This window comes from Frankliniella occidentalis, unplaced genomic scaffold (genome assembly GCF_000697945.3).
Source record: "Frankliniella occidentalis isolate FOCC.00 unplaced genomic scaffold, Focc_3.1 Scaffold365, whole genome shotgun sequence".
Classification (NCBI taxonomy): Eukaryota; Metazoa; Arthropoda; class Insecta; order Thysanoptera; family Thripidae; genus Frankliniella; species Frankliniella occidentalis.
The window spans coordinates 197,018-215,819 of record NW_026267488.1 but is presented as its reverse complement, the minus strand read 5'-3'; the positions used below and the strand labels follow the sequence as shown (position 1 = coordinate 215,819).

Sequence of the window (18,802 nt, the reverse complement as noted above, 5' to 3'; positions counted from 1 at the left end):
CTCTCTCTCTCTCTCTCTCTCTCTCTCGCTCGCTCTCTCTCGCTCGCTCTCTTTCGCTCTCTGGGTGAGCTCGTTGCATCACGTGCGCCCAGTGGAAGCGGAATACGTATTTGTCGGTAAGTAGGATAGATGTGTTCTGGATGTGTTTAAAAGCCCCTCCTCCCACTGCACTGCAATGCATCATGTGTGCATGACGCAAGAAAGCGAAGCCGCAGCCACCACTCCTAAAAATAACAAAAAAAAAAAAGAAATATGCTGAAGATGCCCTGAGGGAACTCACGCGGCGCACAACTGGCCCAATAAGCCCCTCACCCTTCCATTTGTTGTTTTTCAATTGTACTTTTCTATTGTTTCTCTTATCAACTACAGAGAGTCTGCCGTGCCATCCTTTTCGCGACGCTTCCTGGAGAGACGTTTTCAGCAGGAGCACCGCGCGCGCGGATGGATGCTGGATGCTCTTGGAGCTGTGGGCTGGAGAGGCGTCTCCAGGACGCATTGGGGCCCGGCCGCCCGGCCTGCTGGAGTGAGTGAGTGAGTGGGCCTCTTGGCCCCTCCTGGCCCGCGAACTGGTTTTATTGTGGACCCCCTCCCCTCCCCGCCCCTCACATGTTACATCTCGGGAGGTGGACTTGCCGACCAGGCCCGGGCGGCCTTGGTCACTCTGCGAGGGGTGGGGGGTTGGGGCGGGAGGGGGACAAGGCGGGGATGGACGCACGAAACAAGAAAATGTTAAGGGGGAAAAAAGTAAAACTCGAGCTCAGGGGTCGGGAGGAGGGGGACGTCGTCGGTGGGATGAGTTAGCTGACCAACGCCATCGAGAATTTCCGGGGCGGCTGTATCGTGCTCCGCTTTGCTCACAATTCCGAAGGGGAGGGTTGCGCGCGAGACTCGCACGGGATCGCAATTCAAATACGGGGTCAACTGAGAACCTCAGAGACGGGCAGCCTTGGGGGCGCGGAATATGGGGATGGGCGGACCGCACGGAGAGCAGCAAAAAGCCGACCTAATAATATCCGAAATATTCGTGTTGCGAGCATCGAGGTCGGGCGTGCCGCTATGGATTTGTATGCGGCATTGTTCCATGCGGAACGAGGAACGCGCGGAGGAACGTTACCGTCGCAGCATTGTGTGCACACGCAGTACGCTGAACCGCCACACTACTGTGCGACGTGGATGTCAGTGGTATGTGCGGACTACTGGCAGAGGATGCAGAAATCATAGAAAAATATTTTCTTGGCTGATTGTAATCGAAATTCGCCACCTACCCCGATAAATACGGTCTTTAACTCTCTTTTTCTTTTCTTTGGTGTGGTATGTACACTGGAAATCTATGTATACAAAAATGTCATTCATCTCAAGAGAGTGAAAAAAAATTACACGTCTACGGGTGTGCGACAAACTACTCACACACTTGAAAGTGAGCTAATAGAGGTTCGTTCACTTGAACAGATAGTCATTTACCCGCCCAAAGTGTGTAAATGATCATTCACAAACCTGCCAGTGTGAACATTTTCACTCCACCTGCAGGTGTGCGACATTCGTACACTTGGATTTCCAGTGTATCGTCGAGTGTCGAGTCGTGTATAGTGGTCCGGTCCGGGGCAAAGGCATGTCCGCCTGTTGGACGGACAGCCCTGTGATCACCACCAAATGCCACGGCCACACTTCCTCTGTACCACGCCCTGCACTCGCGACTCATTTGCCTCCCAGAGGAAGGCTTACATGGCCCGCAACACAATTCGGGGCTGGCGGGCCGGGCCGGCCGGACCGGAACGAAGCATTAACGATGTGCTGAGGTCAGGGCGCGCCGCGCCGAGCGCCCCGCCGGAGGGTAGGCCAGGGCGCGGGCGGATCGCCTTGCCAATCGCTCTTTCGCCAATAATTTTCATTTTGGCAAAGCCGGGCGGCGGCACTACTGAACGCGGCGGGGTCGAGGCGGACGGACCAAGGCCCTGCGACCGCCGTCTCCATATAATGTACCAGCAGCGCGTAGTTTTGATTTGATTTGTAGTCGCGAGCGGATCGAAGCGGTCTTATAAAAGACTGCAGGCGGTGCTCTCCTGGCCTTCGCCTTACGCTGCACGTCGTCCCGGACCGTAGCCCGGCTCCGTGCGTCCGGCTATATCCATGGAAAGGGTGTGGCGGGGCGGGGCGGGGCGGGGTAGGCACCTAACCGGGGTGTGGCGGGGTCATAAAGGTCCACGAGCCATCATCTTCTTTGCATCCGCTGTTCGTCGCGCACCAGCCACTTCTCCCCGATCACACGTCGAATACGTACACTGTTATTCAATTCATCATGTGACGTCACATTAGCAAAAATGAAAAAAAAAACAAAAAAAACACACAACAATTGTCACATTTGTTTCAACGTGACTCACAACCGTGTCAAGTTTTATGGTAAATTCTACAGTCACAAAAGAAATTATGTGACGGTGTCGCATTCAAAAGAATGTGACAGTTTTCACCAAGTGGAAGAATGTGACGTCACATGAATTGAATAACAATAATGTAGGCCGACCGCGAAAAAAATAAGAGCATCGTTTGCTGAAAACATAATCAAGCGCTCTGTACGTCACAACGGCCCTTGACGTGCAGGTGCAGCCGCGCACCGGGTCTGAAGCGTCCTGATAAGGTGGATGTCGGAGACGCCAGAGGGACACCGGCCAGTTACCCACAGGAGGCGCCACGCCGGACTAGAGCGAGTCCAAGGCCGGCCAAGGCCGCTCTAAGGACCCGCCGCACCACCCGACCTGCATCATTAGGCACCTGTAAGTGGTGTGCGGGCCCCGCCCCACCCCGCCCCGAGCTGATATAATCCTTGCTCCGCCCCGTCCGACTAATTTTGGTCTTGCTGTGACAGTTTATCTCGCTTTAGCTAAAAAGTCGTGTCAAGGAAATGGGGCAGCCGAAAAGAAGACAAAAAAAGGGGGGGGAGGACGTCGTACTGTTCAAAACGTAGTTTCCCGGGACAAGAACTCTGCGGCAGTTTTTTTTAGCTCTGAGACGTACAAGCTCAGAACAATACACTGAGAGTTTTATTTTATTTTTTTGGAACCAAAAACAAAACAAACAGGAAAACCGAAACTATGCATTGTGGAAGGACAGTATGAGAGACCATGTCGGAAGGATGTCGTAATGACAATTTTTACTTTTCGATGTCGTTCCGATAACGTTTCGCACTGGGTAATGCTTATTTTCCGACAAAGACTGAAGATATTTTTCCCGTGTGGGCCTGCTCGGTCTTGGTCGGACAGCGGGGCACTTTGTCACAAAAGCAGCACGTCAGGGGACGACTGTTAATATCGGGTCCACGGTGTCAGCGTGGAGGTCTCACAGCAGTCATTTGGACCCGCTAACGCTTTTGTTCAGTTTGCAGCTGTGTCCAACGGATTGCGGTCCCAGCCCACGGCCCAGACGCAAGCCATGCCCACAACAATATTGACAAATATTTGATTCTTAACACATTTAGGGTGGAGCGACCACAATATGTCAAGCTTTGCTGGTTTGTCCAGCACCTGGAATGCACGGCCACATGCAACGTATTGACATTAAAATGATTTTTTTCGAATAAGGGTTTAAAGGGAAAATGTAAAAGATGAAAATGCCCTAGATTGTCAGTCAGAAGTTAGCTGAGAACAGCGTAATATATTGTGTGCCTTGGTCAGTTTTCCTGTCGAGTAACAAACTTGTATCTTGCCCGCAGCCGCCTGGTGCCCAGGCAACCCATCGTACTCTTCCCAACTCTTCAATCTCTTGCTCCTGAGGAAACTGAACCTAGAGGGGATTTCGACCGGTCCGATCCCTCACTTTCGCCTGTAAATCCACATCAAAATCAAGACCCGACAATTTTGTTCAAAACACACCAAATTTGATTTGCTCAGAAAAATATCGACAAATACTAAGTTTAGAGAGACTACCACTCAAGGTCTCACTCTCTTTCCTCTTATCAAAATTTTGAATCACTGGATTGTTATAGCTGAGCTAGACTAGAACCTTGTATCAGGGGTTACGCCGCCGGGTGAGAAGGCAACCCATTGTACTCCTGCCATCTGAAGCAAGTACATAGTTGGTCAGGTTCTACTATGCCAACTGGGGAGACATGATGCGTTCTGACATCACCAGTCTGTTTTATCTTTCTTGAGGGCATTGTAAGGAATTATGAAAATAACAACCTTATTTTTTTATTTTTTATTATTGAATATTTTATTTAATTTGCTATCTACAACAAATTTCACAAATGTGAAATTTCTAAACTAGTGCAGCCAAGCCTGTACACACTCCCATAGTCCTCTGCATTCAAGCAGGAGAAGAGAAGGTGTTCAGAATGGCCTTTCTTATAATTGATATATGATAATTTAAGTATTTAAATAACATTATAGAAAAAGAAAAGATCTAGTTTGAAAAGATCTATACAAAAATTGAACAATTTTTTTTGTGATATCCCAATTAAGAAAATCACTGACATAGGTCAAAAGAAGAAAACAATACTTGTTATACACAACCATGATTGCTGTGATTGCTTATTGCAGCATTTAGTATTTCAATGGCAATTAGCAATAATAGCTAGTAAGAAAAGAACTAGTACATTAGGTTGGTGGAGTATCTTAACGAACTTTTAAGTATTTTATCTAAACCATAAACCGCAGAACATTATGTACATTGGAGTACACACAATAACAAGGGTATAGTCCAACAAGAAACAAATGTGCACATTGATGATATTACATAAGATACTCCAACCAAACATGACTAATGATAAGTTAAACACTAGAGGAGCTTTGAAGAGAGGAACTCAATAACAGAATATAATTTTAAAAGTGCAGAATGAGAATTACCATGTAGCTAAGTGTGGAATCGTAATATCTAGACACCAATTAGAGGAATATTTCAGTTCATAAGACCAATGCTCTAAAAACAGTGCTGTACAGACACCTATAATCATGACCTCATTTATTATTAAATTCACACGACTCAGAGAGTTGGACGGATTTTTCAGATTTATATTGGTGCACTGAAAAATATGTGCATACAGTATCAATGATAAAATATACTATGTTTGCTAAGGCAATACAATTACAACATGGTCCAAGTAAGTGGTACACTTATTCTGTGAAAAAATATAAAAAGTGAAAAACCCAGTCACAATGAGTCAAGCTCTACAAAATTTAGTGTATGTGCTGTAACAGAATTTAAACAAAAATTTAAATGACCAGCAGCAAAACTGAAAGATAGTTTTTGACATATTGTGACGTACAATGACCAGAAGGGGAACAGTGGGAGACAACGGACTCTAGAAAGTTTGCAACACATTTTTTTTTAGAGAAGTCATGCAAGAACAGACAATAATTTGAGTGCAACTGCTGTTTAAATTTGATTTATTGCACAAAAAAGGATCTGACAATAGATATATGTATATATCTATATTAAATATATAGATCGATATATACGTTTGTATGTAACCAAAAATATTCATGATGTAAACCATAAACAAGACAAGTGATGTTCAACTACAGTAACACTTAGAGACACTTTAGAATGATTGCTACTGCTACTTAAGTATACCTGACAACCTGCAATGATATGCAGGAAATTTTAAGAAAATATGATTTGCGCAGGCATTGCAAATTAGCGTCCGCCGTGAGATCAGCCACTTCCAACGACAAATTGTAAATGAAGAACAAAGTTACCCATGTTCATCCCAGACATTTAAAATTTACCTAAAGAAAGCCTCGACTAATGTATTTTTCAGAACAGATGCATATCTGAATGAATGCTTCTTTACGTCTATCTTCTTAAAGAAGATGTTTTTTGCCAAGGTTGAGAAACAAGTTTAGTAAAAGCTATTTCAGTTTGAAATGCAATGACTACACTATTGAGAATATCTTGATATTAACACCAATGTAAAGGATTTTAAGTTACAACTGTCACATATGTTTTTCCAGTAAGAAACTCAGCTAGAAAGGAGAAATATTGTCATATAGCATCAATGGCAAACGACATGAAATTTATTTTTTTCCTCTTTCTATAATTGAGCATACGAAAATATGCTATTGGCTATGTACAAGAGAATGATAAATATTAGTCTTCTACTGTGATATGGGCTTGAGAAATTTTATAACACTAATAGTTCTCTTGTAATCAAAAGTTAAATGTTGATTAGATTGTCTTTAAATTACAACCTATTACTAAGTGTCTACATTTGACTTTTTAAAAATAATTTACATACATCTAACAGAATGAATCCTACATTAAATTTACATTCGCCATACCAAAATGGGACCTACAAATGGGGAGAATGGTAAGAGCAAGGGCATAGAAGCAGTTGAAAGGTACTGCTGAGGTCTCATCACTGGGAATATAGCATGAGAACGATTCCGCTTTCTGTATGTACTATCACCAATGCACTTTCAAGAAGAGAAAAAGAACAAGAACTAGTTGAATTATCTGCGGTTTAAGGGACAGTTTGCTATGTATTCCATATACCTTTAAAATGAAAATTGAGTTTGCCTAAACTTATCACTCATTCAGGTAAACTGAATTGCAACAATAATATCAACATTACATTATGTTAAACTAAAATGACATATAGATCTTACATTATCTATGACCATTTTGGTATTTTGCTTGGACTAGAGTTCACAAAATTGTAACTATAAATCATAAAAACAAATTATACGAAACAAAGACTCAGAAGGGCTCTAGTTGGCGTTTTAAATTGGTATAAAATAGAATTGAAATGTATCACTAGATGCAGCTAAGAGAATATTTATCCGAGTTGCCGCAAAATATCTTGAACACTTTTTTTTTGCCAATACCACTACAAGTAAAATTTGTACCAATATGTCTCAATAATAAGCAATTCTACAAGCCATTGGTCAAATAGGGGAAACATAGAGTACTCATATACATATATAACAGTTTAGGGAGGTCGATGAATAACAGTAATGCTTCTCCACTCTTAGGGGTGGCTCTCTCAACAATCAAACACGCGCTAAGTACTTCCATTCTAATGTCTGATTAGTGAATCAAGAAGGCAATCATATACAACCCCATGCTCCTTCCGACCACACTCTACAACAGACTAGATAACACATATATCAACAACAACTCCTAACAACAGCTGCATCAACAGACTGTAAAAAAACGCTTGAAGTACTATTTTCTTTGATTCTGAGCATTAGGGAGGAATAATCCCAATAAAAGTATTTCAATTGAGTTATCAATTCATTCAATCACTTTCACACCACAAGTGGAGATGGACACAAAACAGAATCACTCAACATCAACATGTTACCACCTTGATGATAGTATTGGCAGAATTCATAATCAGCAGGCAAGCCATCTGATAACACAGACAGAATAAAGGCATAAACAGTTATACTTCAAGAGGTGAAGCTGATATATATAGATATATACATTATATATAATAACCCCAATTAAAAGACATCAACGGAATAAAAGTTTCTTATGGTAGTGTATGCACTTACTGATTAAAAGACCGCCCTGACAAAGCCTAAAATAATAATAACTTATTTTAAATACAACCTTTACAATGAGATTCTCCACATCATAAATAGTCATAAAATCATTAAAATAACATATGCCTTCTATCAAGGACAGTCACCTACTGCAAAATCTCATGTAAAGATTGAAATACTCCTGTTAACTCCAGAATCAAAGTGCCTACAACCCTCCTGGCGTGTGTTCCTAACTAACAACTTGCACAGCACAATATGAGAGATAAAATTTATGTAATCAACAAAGAAACAATGCCGCCAGGAGGGAGTTAGGGGACATACCTCTGCGAGACCCAGACTTTGCTTTACCACATTATCGTAACACCACATAAGGTCTCCGAATGGGGATGCCACTATCCCATCTCAGCGTCAAGCGAGAAAGTAATAGGGCACTTCAACACTTTGGTATTATAAATTTGGTAGAGCGTGTGAGCAAATATATGAATTTGATATGGGGCCCGTGGTCGGGCTGGCGCTCAGCCCAGGGTGTCCTCCCGGACGGCTGGTCGCGCTGGCCGCGCCCCACAAGGCCCCGCTAGAATTAATCTAACTGGGTAGGGAAGGCCCATGGAGCTGGTCCCGGTACTACTGCAGGCGCGCCTCCTGTAGCGATGCGCCGGCCGCCGACTGGTAGGGCGACAGGCCGGAGAAGGCGCTGGCGCTGGCGGCCGAGGGCAGGCCCGAAGCGGACTGGGGGAGGGTGGCGTAGGTGTAGGGCGTCATGTAGCTAGCCGCTGCGGCACCTGCAACACAGGGAGAACGTTAGGCACGGCCGTCGCTGCGGGGGAGTCGAGCTTCCAAAGGGCTGCTTCTTTCAAAGGTCAGAGGGACCAACACCGACATGTATCGCATTTGCAAATACAATAAGCAACATTTTGGAAGCGAGCTCGAACAGGTTCCCCCTGAATGCCCCGTATGATTCAATAATTTAACAACCCCTCTTGTGCTAAAATGGTAACAAGACAGTCCTTCCATGGCAAAGCTAGCACACTTCACATTGAAACCATTCATCCCATTGACTTCAGTTTTTGCATTGTGATTAATATTTTGTGAAAACAAACAGTGGTATGATTTCCAGCCAGCATCATTGACTAAGATATTACCAACCAGAAAATAATATAACACCTCAGTAGGAGGGCCTTAGTATGAGAAGTACCACACATGTTTAAAATGTGACTAATTACCACACATACTTTAACACACAGAGCAGCACACAAATAAGTGAAAGATACTGAACACTTCATGCTTGGAAGGTAGAAAGGGAACAAGAAAAAATAAATGTATTTTATTCTTTTCTTTTTGTTTAAAAATTAAGTTCACACCGCTTATTAATATTATTTTTTGTCCCAAAGCAGTCTAAAGAGTGCATGTACTAATATATGACCCACCTGTTTTCCACGACAAGTATTCCGCAGCCAGTGACAAATCTGCCCAACAACAAAGAAAAAAACGTCCCCATCAAGGCTTTTGCAGATAAATAGTGTGTTCATATTTGTTAGTAGTTTTAACCCTTAAAATTCTTTCTATTTGCAGCTTGACTTGCAGAAAAATGACAACTGAATTTTTTTTGTATGGCCATAGGCAGAAGTTTATTGTCACATGGGACTTAAAGAAATAGCTAGAAAGTATGAACCATATAGTTGAACTACAATGGAGTCTCGTGCAAGGTAGTCAGAAAGGAATATTTGAAACACACACAAACACACAATGGCAGAGTTCAATCAGGAAAAGCAACAACTTAGCAACAAGAAGAGAGACTTGTGCTTTAGAACTATGCATCCCTAATACTAGGCCGCTGATGGGCTTCTCATCACTTTCGTAGATCTAGTGTACGTGGTGTACGAGCACAAGCAGGCGTGAAGTCTTTGACCAGGGGGGCCCAAAAACCTTGGGCCAATAGTGGCCCAGCGGTTAGTTAAGTCAAGCCTTACGACCCCGAGCAAACAAGACGACAACACGCGCATGCGGTACAGTCGGTACAGTATGACTACGAAAATGAAAGAAAGAGGCTAATCAGCCACCTACATTAAGGACATTTAAGTGTTGAACTTTTAAAAAACAAAGAAACAAACTGAAGGACACAGCCACACTGTCCTCAGCGATCAAAATAACCACAAAAAATATCAACCACAAAACACTGGCTGGAGTGAGGAAAGGTGAGGGTTGAAACAATGGGTATAATGTGTTAAACATGACCCATGACAAAAATAAACAACCTTCCTCCTCTTGCACCCTCCAGCCACAACGATATGGCGCAAGCCAATGCTATGCTACAAACACACAGTGTGTGACATTCCATCACCCGAATGCGTGTAACACGGGCCTCACGTACTCGTTTGGGCAGCAGGCATCACGGCGCCTCTCGGCCGAAGTGAGTAGGTAAACCCGCAGTACTCCGGCGCGTGTACTGAAACACCCGGTACACTGTGAAAAATATCTGTAGGTTTTACGTAAAAACTTTCCATGGTAAATGTTGTAAAGTTACGATTTTCCCTGATGGATTTGGGGATGGAGGAGGGATGTGAGGTAGGAACCCCTTGGGACTACTTTGGATCCATCAAAATCCCTAGGGAGTCATTATGGAATCCCTGGGGAGTCCTTCCCGTATTTGTGACGCCCTACGCAAGTCCCTAGGGTTTCCTTATCCTCAAGGATGTTCAAGGAAACGCCATCCCTGAGGAGTCCTAAGGGCTTCTTGTCCTAGAACCATCTCTGTGCATTCCCCAAGGGGTCCCTAAAGAGGCCACCTTTAGGGCCTCCTTTCCATCGATGTCCCTCTCAAATCCTTAGGGATTTGTCATCCCTGTACCATCCCTAGGGATCCACCGGGGTCCCACTAGACTTTCGGTCTATCCTTTCCTAATTCTGTCCCCCTAGCATCCCTAAGGACACATGAATATAGAGGGAATCCCTAGGGACACATGAAGATAGAGGGAATCCATAAGGACAGAGAGATATAAGGAATATCTAGGCACACATGCGTCAATAGTTGCATGTAATGAGGAGAAAAAGGGATTGCATGGGGATGTGAATCAGATTCATTTCTCGAATATTACATAAATAGACATATGTTCGGGATAGATTACGGTGATTGGGGATGATAAAGTAGCGAATATAGAGACTGGAATCCGGGGATGGATTAAGGATAGTTTAGGGATGACACAGAAATGGAAAAAGTAGACTTAAGATCCAAAAATGGGTTAGGGATAGCATGGGGATGATACCGGGACAAAAAAACAACAACTTAAGATCCAAGGATGGATAGGGGATGGATTAAGGATAGTTTAGGGATGACACAGAGATGGAAAAAGTAGACTTAAGATCCAAAAATGGATTAGGGATAGCATGGGGATGATCCCGGGACAAAAAAAAATAACTTAAGATCCAAGGATGGATAGGGGATGGATTATGGATGGGTTAGGGATGACACAGAGGCGTAGATACAGGCTAGGATCCGGACCTATCCTCGTAACATCGTCCACGTGGTCCAGTGGATAAGGCTGCGGCATCCCAATCGGATGTCAGAGGTTCGAGTCCAGGTAAGAGATAAAGGTATTCTGAGATTAAAATGAAAGGACGGCGCGAATTCGCGAGGGTGGGCGCTCCCGAAGGTTGGGACATGCTGTAATCATTAAAATAAATTAAATTTTCCCCTAAATTCTGAAGGAATTCCCATGTGTCCCATTTCGGTCCTTTGGATATCCCTAGTCCTATGCCAAGGATATCCCCAGGATATCCTTAGGGGTTCCATGTTGAAACAAATCAGGATATCGTCTCCCTAGGGCGCCCTAAGGACGTCCCATCCAAGTTGGTCCCATCCCTAACCATCCCTCAAATCCATCAGGGTTTAAATTGTAAATTTACAAAATTCTTTAGACACTTCACGATCTAGAATTCCTCGACGTTCAGTTCACACATACTATAAAAATCTTAAAGCGGGAAAATTATTGCAAAGAGATACGTGATACACATATTTTTCACAGTAATATAGTGATGGCATGCTACACTTTTTTTTTTGTATTTGCAGCATAGTACAGGATCGCGTCGACGGCTTACACACCACACCCAACCACACACACATTCAGCATCCACACCACAACATGTGCCTCAAGTACAACGTGCTTACTCTCTGCTCGACTCTCTCACGCGTTCGTCATGCCAAGGAAGGAAGTTGCTTTGTTACCCACCCTTACCTGCGGCCGCGCTCGTGTAGGGGTAGCCCTCGAAGCTCGAGGGGTACTGGCCGGGGTAGGAGACGGCGGCGGCGGCGGCCGCGGCCGCGTTCTGGTACTCGTAGAACTGGGAGGCGGCGGCGGCGACGGCGGCGGCGTGCGAGAGCTGAGCCGGCGGCAGCGACACGACTCCGGGGCCGGCCGACAGGTAGGGCGCCGGGTACACGTAGCTGGGGGGCACGCTGCAACAGACACACGGGGCACTCGTCAGTAAGGCAACGGTCAGTGCACGGGTGGAAGGACCGCCATGCGGACGCACCCGCGCGGGGTCCCCTGCGTCGCCGGGGATAGAGAGAAGCCAGAGTGCGAGAGAGAGGGAGAGAGCGGGGCGGTCTTCTTGTGTGGGAGAGAGAGAAAGAGAGAGAGGGGGGAGGGGGGCAGAGGGTGAAAGACGACAGCCACCCCGAGTTCAGAAGACCAATTTTTTGTCGCAGATGTATTCACTGTGAAAATTTTTTGGGAAAATTCTTTGTGATAGGTATTATAGTATAAAGTTACGAACATTAAAATTAAATTCAATGTGTCTGTCGATCAAGTTACGAATTCGCATAGTAATATTAAGAAAGAATTTAAAACGCTACATAATTCGACTTGGTCTTCTTAGAGGGCAAGTCAATATTATTACATTTACGACTACGTTTGTAAATTTGAGAGTTTCCTTTTGTAAATGACAGCGTTCGTTTCGAATGTCACTTGCTCATGAAAATTATGAAAACTACTGTAAATTTACAAAGATGCTTTTCACAGTGATTCTCTCCCTATACACCAACTGTGGGTGGTCGTGGGTAGTGAAGTGTGTGGTGTGGCGCAGAGGGGAAGAAAGGGGGGACTCAAACAATAACGCTAAGAAAACCATATACTACAGACGGCAGAGGAGGCCTCCTGCGCGGAGTGATACATCAAGCGGACAGAAAATAGGAGTGGGAGAGACGACGACGCAGAACAGCGCGACCACGCGTGTGCTAAGGACCCGGTGAACACGGAAAGGGCGTCCGCAGCGGGGAGCGACGCCCTGCGCGAGGCTAGACAGAGTCCCGTGGCGTCCTCGTGTCGCACGAGGCTAATTCCGTCTGTCGACCTTTTTACGTGTTCCTCCTCTTATTTTCCCTTTCGCTTCACCCCGTCCCCGTCCCGGCGGTCGGGTCGGTCCCAGCCCAGGTCGACGCGAGTCACCTTCTCTCTGGTCAACGACAGGATGCGAGCGGCCTGCACAGTTTGAAAGTGGATGCACTGCTTCACGTGACATTTAACAAGACGCGCCAAGACTTTAATTATTGCCTCAAAAAGGAATCAACTTTTAGAATTACGACGCCGAGTCGCGCACTTAGTACAGAATTTGTATGACTTTGTTAACACAAGTCGCGCACGTTAAAGTAAATTTTTGTCGGTCAAAAAGGAAAAGTAGAGGAAAAGAAAGGGGTTGGTTTGGAGGGACGGGCGAGAGGGGAGAGGGAGGCAGGGAGAGAAAAACAGTACTGGCATAGCGCCGCCCCACGACGCTCGAGGACGCAACGCGGAGGAGAGGCGACAGCTAGCCGTCTATTTGTGGCGAGCGGAGGGACGCCGCGCCCGCCCCGCCCTCCTGGCCAGCAGGCCACCTAGCAGGTGTGGCGGGCGCCACATCAATACAGGATAAAAACGGCTGCGGCGACGCGCTGTGGCGCAAGGAAGAGGGTTGAGCGAGCGCGCTCGAGTGAGCTGCTTATACAGAAGGGGCACGGGATTTCGGGTTGGATTCACATTATAATTAAATGCTAACTGAAAAGGGAGTTCATGTTTTGATCCCAATGCGCTTGAATTAGGTATACCATTACCATTTGACCGTGACTGTTTCAAGTACAGAGCTCGCAAAAAAAAAAAACAAAAAAAAAAAAAACCATTTGAGTGCACTGGACTTAAGTGAAGCCAATTTAAGCACAGATATTTAAGTTAATCGCTGTGATTGAAACAAGAACTCCGTTTTCTTTATGGGCACGCAAGTGCGTCGACTGACCAGCCTCCGACCCTCCCTCTCTAAAACTACCCACACAGGCGCGCACCTCCACGCACACACCACACACTCTCTTTTTACAAGGGTGATTATACAACAGCACTCTCCAAAGTGGAAAACGGTAAATCACACCCAAGGAAAAAAACAACAACAGGAAAACTTGATCAAATAGAAAACAAACACAACTAGAACACAGAACACTTTTGGTTCGAGGCACTCAATCTATGTAGCCAAAATGTAAAAAAAATAATAAAAATGTACGAAGTGATAGAAAAATTGAAAAGAAATCCACATCACAAAACTCCCACACTCAAAGTCAACGGACGGATCGTCCACAAAAAAGATGTACAGTTCAGTCAAGGCCAAAGGTCATAAACAGGAAGGTGCAGAAGGTGGAAGAGTCGTGACATGAATGTAGTCACGTAATTATATATGTACAGATAGAAATGTACAGTACACGCGAGTTGTACTATACACTAGCGATTGCCGAGGCCGTGACTGCACTGTTTAAGCCAGCCGTCCAACATGACATAAAACAATTAATCAATCGATGGCCATCCGAGAGTCCGTGTTGCACCTGAAACGAGTTTACGTCATCTTGAACGACGGCAAGCCTTGTGTGAAGTTCCGCCTCGAGTTGTGCGTAGGAGGGTTGTCAAAAGGGGTGAGAGGGTAAGGGGCTACACGCGAGGCCATTAGCAAAGTGGCAAGGAGAGTACGCTGTTAGTAAGAATGCAATAAGTCAGTTAACGGTAAACTCTTCTATTAAAATTTTATACTATCAATTCAGAAAAATAAAACTACTACATGTCGTTCCTTCGTTTAAAAAAAAACAACAACATAAAATGAGAGACTTATTTGGTATATTTAGGCGTTATGGCAAACCAGCAAAGGGGACTTCGCACAAGGCAAGTGAAGCTCTAAACGGCTGATAGGCTTCGTTTCGACGTCGTACGACGCAGCGGAATCTACAACAGGATGCATCACGAGTCGGGCCGGGCCCTGGCCAGGACGACTCGGGTCCGCGCGGGTTGAGAGGCCAAAGAGAACACATCAAAATTTACACTACCTACTCTACGAAACGCTCACGCACTCTTGATGCACCCTGTAAGTTTATATGCACACCAGAAACACCTGTCACCACTACCAAACAAACAAAACAAATCCTCAATCAAGAAAGGAAAAAAAGAAAACTTGGAAAAAAACATATTAGGCGTAAACAGTACCACTGCGATTAATTGGTGCCATTTGGACGAAAAGGAGGAAGTGCGACAGAAAACGATACTAAAGGGAGCAGGGCTACAGTGCTCGAGCGCTTAAAGGCATAAAATTAAAATTTGGCATGGCCCGCCCGAAAATGTTGTCAATAGATTTCGGTATATGCTACTGGAAGGGTGTGGTTTTGCATGAATACATACCTGTTTCCCACCCCACTCTCCATCACAACACAACAACTGATGAGAAATACAAAAAATTCAATTTAACCGCCTCTCTGAAAACGCGTATGCCTGCTACGACGGATTGACTAAGTTCAATGTGTATAAAAACACTGCTCTGCTCTATAGCCTCAAGCTCTTAGTGGCGAGAAAGGTCAACACCAATCCAGTATTACAGCAAAACCATACACTTTCCATTTACCGCAAATCCCATCACACCAAACGAACATCACCGTGCAATGAAAATTAAATATTACTCAATGATAACAAAACAAAATTAACAGAAATAAAAAGTTATGATTGAAAACAATTAATAAAAATAAACTCCAAAGAAAAGAAAACCACCATCACGTCACTCCCACGCACAAGCTTGCTCTGTTCATTACATGATATACTCGTGTGTTCCTCTCTCCTGCAGGCTTCCCCAAGGGGTTTCACCTCCGAGGGTTGGCCTCCAGAGCTTTGCCTTCCGGTTTGCCTTCATGCTTTATCTTATCTGTAAAGAGGACCAATCGTCACCACAAGAACACAGGAATACATGGGGTTCATTTCGGAAATATATAAACCATAAATATTTGAAGATAATATAATAATAATATAATAATAAAAAAAAAATCACTTTCTGCACGCTTCCTGCTGTGTGATGTTATATAGTTACATCTAGAATTAATGCAGCGATTGTTTGGGAAGAGAAGAGAAAGTACAGTGAACCAAACCTTAGCTCTAACGTCTACACGATAACAGAAATGGACCACCCGTCCTAGCCAAGGTAGAGAGAAGCCACCCCCTAGTGCACACGCCACCGCCACCCAGAAAGAGAGAGAGAGAGAGAGAGAGAGAGAGAGAGAGAGAGAGAGAGAGAGAGAGAGTGAGAGGAGAAAGAGAGACAGAGACGGAATGTCTGGATGGCAGCCAAGAGACACGGAAAATAAGATGACAGGGCAAAAGTACCGTTAGTGAGGCTCGCCAGAGGCTGGCCGGCCGCAGCGCTTTTGCACAACACGCCCGCGACAAAAGAAACCCGCGCCCCATGAATACCCCGCGCAGTGCGCAGTGCACTGTAACCTGAAAAATGCCGAGTACGCGTTACACCACATGGTGGACACTCGGGCCGAAGTAAAACAACCCGTGTGCAAACAAACACTGACTGAGCAACGCGCAACAAATTTTCACTTCGCAGAGAGCAAGGTCCAGCCGTACGCTCCTGCTGCCTGAGAGAAGACCAAACGGAAAGCGGGACAAATCAAAGAAGTCATACCAGAGACGACACGGCGGAGGCTGCGCTAGGGGGTAGCGCCGCTGTTTGGTTCCAGACGCCACCGCAAGATGGCAGTGCGAGCGCGCTTTGCAAATGTTCAAGATATGATCAACTCGCTCTTCAATCGGATTCTGACACGGATAAACGTTAAACGGTATCAGTAGACCCTCGAATACGTATTTACTGAGACAATTTTGGTGTAGCGCATCTCTCTACATTGGCTTGGCTCTCGGGTGGGGGCACTGCTTAGTTTTTGCTTTTCTGGCAGTTAATTAAAACTCATGTGGGGGAAAAAGAAGAAAATGAAAAAAAGGAAGGAATAAAAAGAATTAGAGTACGCTGCCACTGGCGCTTCAATATACACTCCTCGAGTGAACACAACACCAATTGCTGTTTGTACAGGTGCCTGGAAACGTGTATGTACAATTGCATCGACTAGGACTAGCTACGAGTAAAGCTCACCCGTACTGGCTTGGTAGTACTGAAGGGTATCCGGTCGTTCTGATGCCGGGGAACGTGAAACCTGCAACAACACACAGAAAAGGGAAGGTGTAAAACAAGAGCAAAGAGAATGTAAAACACAAGGCGAACAAAAAAAGATGTTTGCGCCGGAAATATGCAAGCAATAATCCCAACCACCGTCGTAAACGGGGCGGGAGTGAGGGAGAATGATGAAATTAGACTAACCGCCGGTAATCGAGTCGAAAAACATGGCAGTCATAATTAATTCAGCGAGCGAAAAACAACAGCGGAGCGGCGAACTCAACACACCGAGCAAAATTGAGGGGCGGCGGCGGCAGCAGCGGCAAGCAGCATTAGGATAAAGCGTGGAGAGCTATTAGGGCAAAACTTTTCCAAGGCTCCCCCTCCCCCCCCCACTCACCCCTTGAACCAACCACCCTACTCGCCCGCCGCTAGATGCCCGCAGGGGATGTCAGGAGCCATGAGGAAGAATGGAGTGAACGGGAATAGAAAGAGAGAAAGAAAGAGACGGAGAGAGAATGACGAAAACACTCCAGTTCGACATTGCATATCGAGCGAGCCGCCCGCCTGCCCGCGCCCACCCAGTCTACAAACCTGTCCATTACACGATAGCGCCCGGCTATACTGGGCTCGGCCCAGTATTGGCCGACGTGACCTCTAATTAAAGGCGGCCTCTCTGCATATCGGCGGCCAATGCAGAGCGGCGGTGCAGCCATAGCAGCAGACTAGCGCCCAGCCGCGCCCCGGCCCCTCGCGTGGCGAAACAATGCCGCACCGATAATCACGTTACTATTATTGTTTGTACTCCCCAACTCCTCTCTTCCTCCTACCCCTTCTGGCGAATGTTGCATTTTTGTTGTTTTTGTGCACCCACACATTTATACCACCACAAAAGAGAGAGAGAGATGGTCGACATGAATGTTTTGGCACGCGCCAGGAGAAAAAAAAATGGAGCGATGAAAAGAGATAAAGCGCGGGGAAAAGTAAACCTAGGAAACGATTATGGCGAATATAGATAATTCCACATCGTGACTCATGACACGCTGAGTAGCGGATGATGCACCACCGCATGGTGTGCTCTCCGGCCACCCTCACGCGCATCACCGCACCGCCGTGTACTCGTTTTTCTTAAATAAACGACACGCGCGCGCTGCAATTTGCGTCGACAAACATTAAAGCGACGTACACAGCCGCGCTCTTCCCAGAACCAGTTTCTGCCCTCCCTCCCCCCTCACGCTCTCTCTGCCGTGGGGGCTCCACACTTTTTCGGTTCCCCAACTCTCCCCCCCCCCCCACCAAGGTCTGTTCTTCCCAAACCTTCTCTCCTCCCTCCTGGGAGCGCCGCAGCTGCAACAAGTGCCGCTGGCTGGGCTCCGGGGCTGTTGCAGGGCTTTACAGGGCAGCGCCGATACAACAACAGCGCGCGTGAGCGGGCGCGCCGCCCGCGGCCACCAGGTAGTCGGGGTACCGTACCGGCGGCGGCAACCAGGTGGGTACCATCCAACCATCCACCCGAGAGGTAGGCCACCATCCGCCTGGCAGGTAGGCCAACTTCCGCGCTGAGGACCCAGGAAAATCGAGTTCTGCAGCAGCAGGTGCATTTCGTGCTACAAGAACTGGCTTTCATAGGCGCAGAGGACTTACCCCGTCCCCTCCGCCCTTCATACAGCCCGCTGCTGGCGGAACTTTTCTCCCAGGCCGCGCCTCCAGCCTCCTCTCCCAGAACTCGGCGCGGATGACGACGGCGGCGGCACGGGCCAACGGTCCAGGCCGGCGGGCCGGCGGCCAGGCGAAGGCCGCGTGTAAGTTTCCTAATGATCAAACTCCTCGGGCCGGGCGAGAAAGTGACCCCGGCCCTAAGTTTATCAGCCTCCCCCTCCCCTTCT

At 46.2% G+C, this 18,802-nt stretch overlaps 1 protein-coding gene across 7 annotated transcripts in view; it reads right to left on the bottom strand.

The window, feature by feature from the left end:
• Positions 1-4,173: 4,173 nt before the first annotated feature.
• Positions 4,174-18,802, bottom strand: part of LOC113212434 (RNA-binding protein 24) — a gene marked incomplete at its 5' end in the record, with an annotated part of 63,776 nt that continues 49,147 nt past the window's right edge. The window contains 5 exon segments of one of the 7 annotated variants that reach the window (XM_052274265.1): positions 4,174-8,260; positions 8,906-8,944; positions 9,850-9,924; positions 11,711-11,931; positions 16,896-16,956. In XM_052274265.1, the coding sequence (XP_052130225.1) occupies positions 8,103-8,260; positions 8,906-8,944; positions 9,850-9,924; positions 11,711-11,931; positions 16,896-16,956 (554 nt within the window). 7 annotated transcript variants of the gene reach the window in all.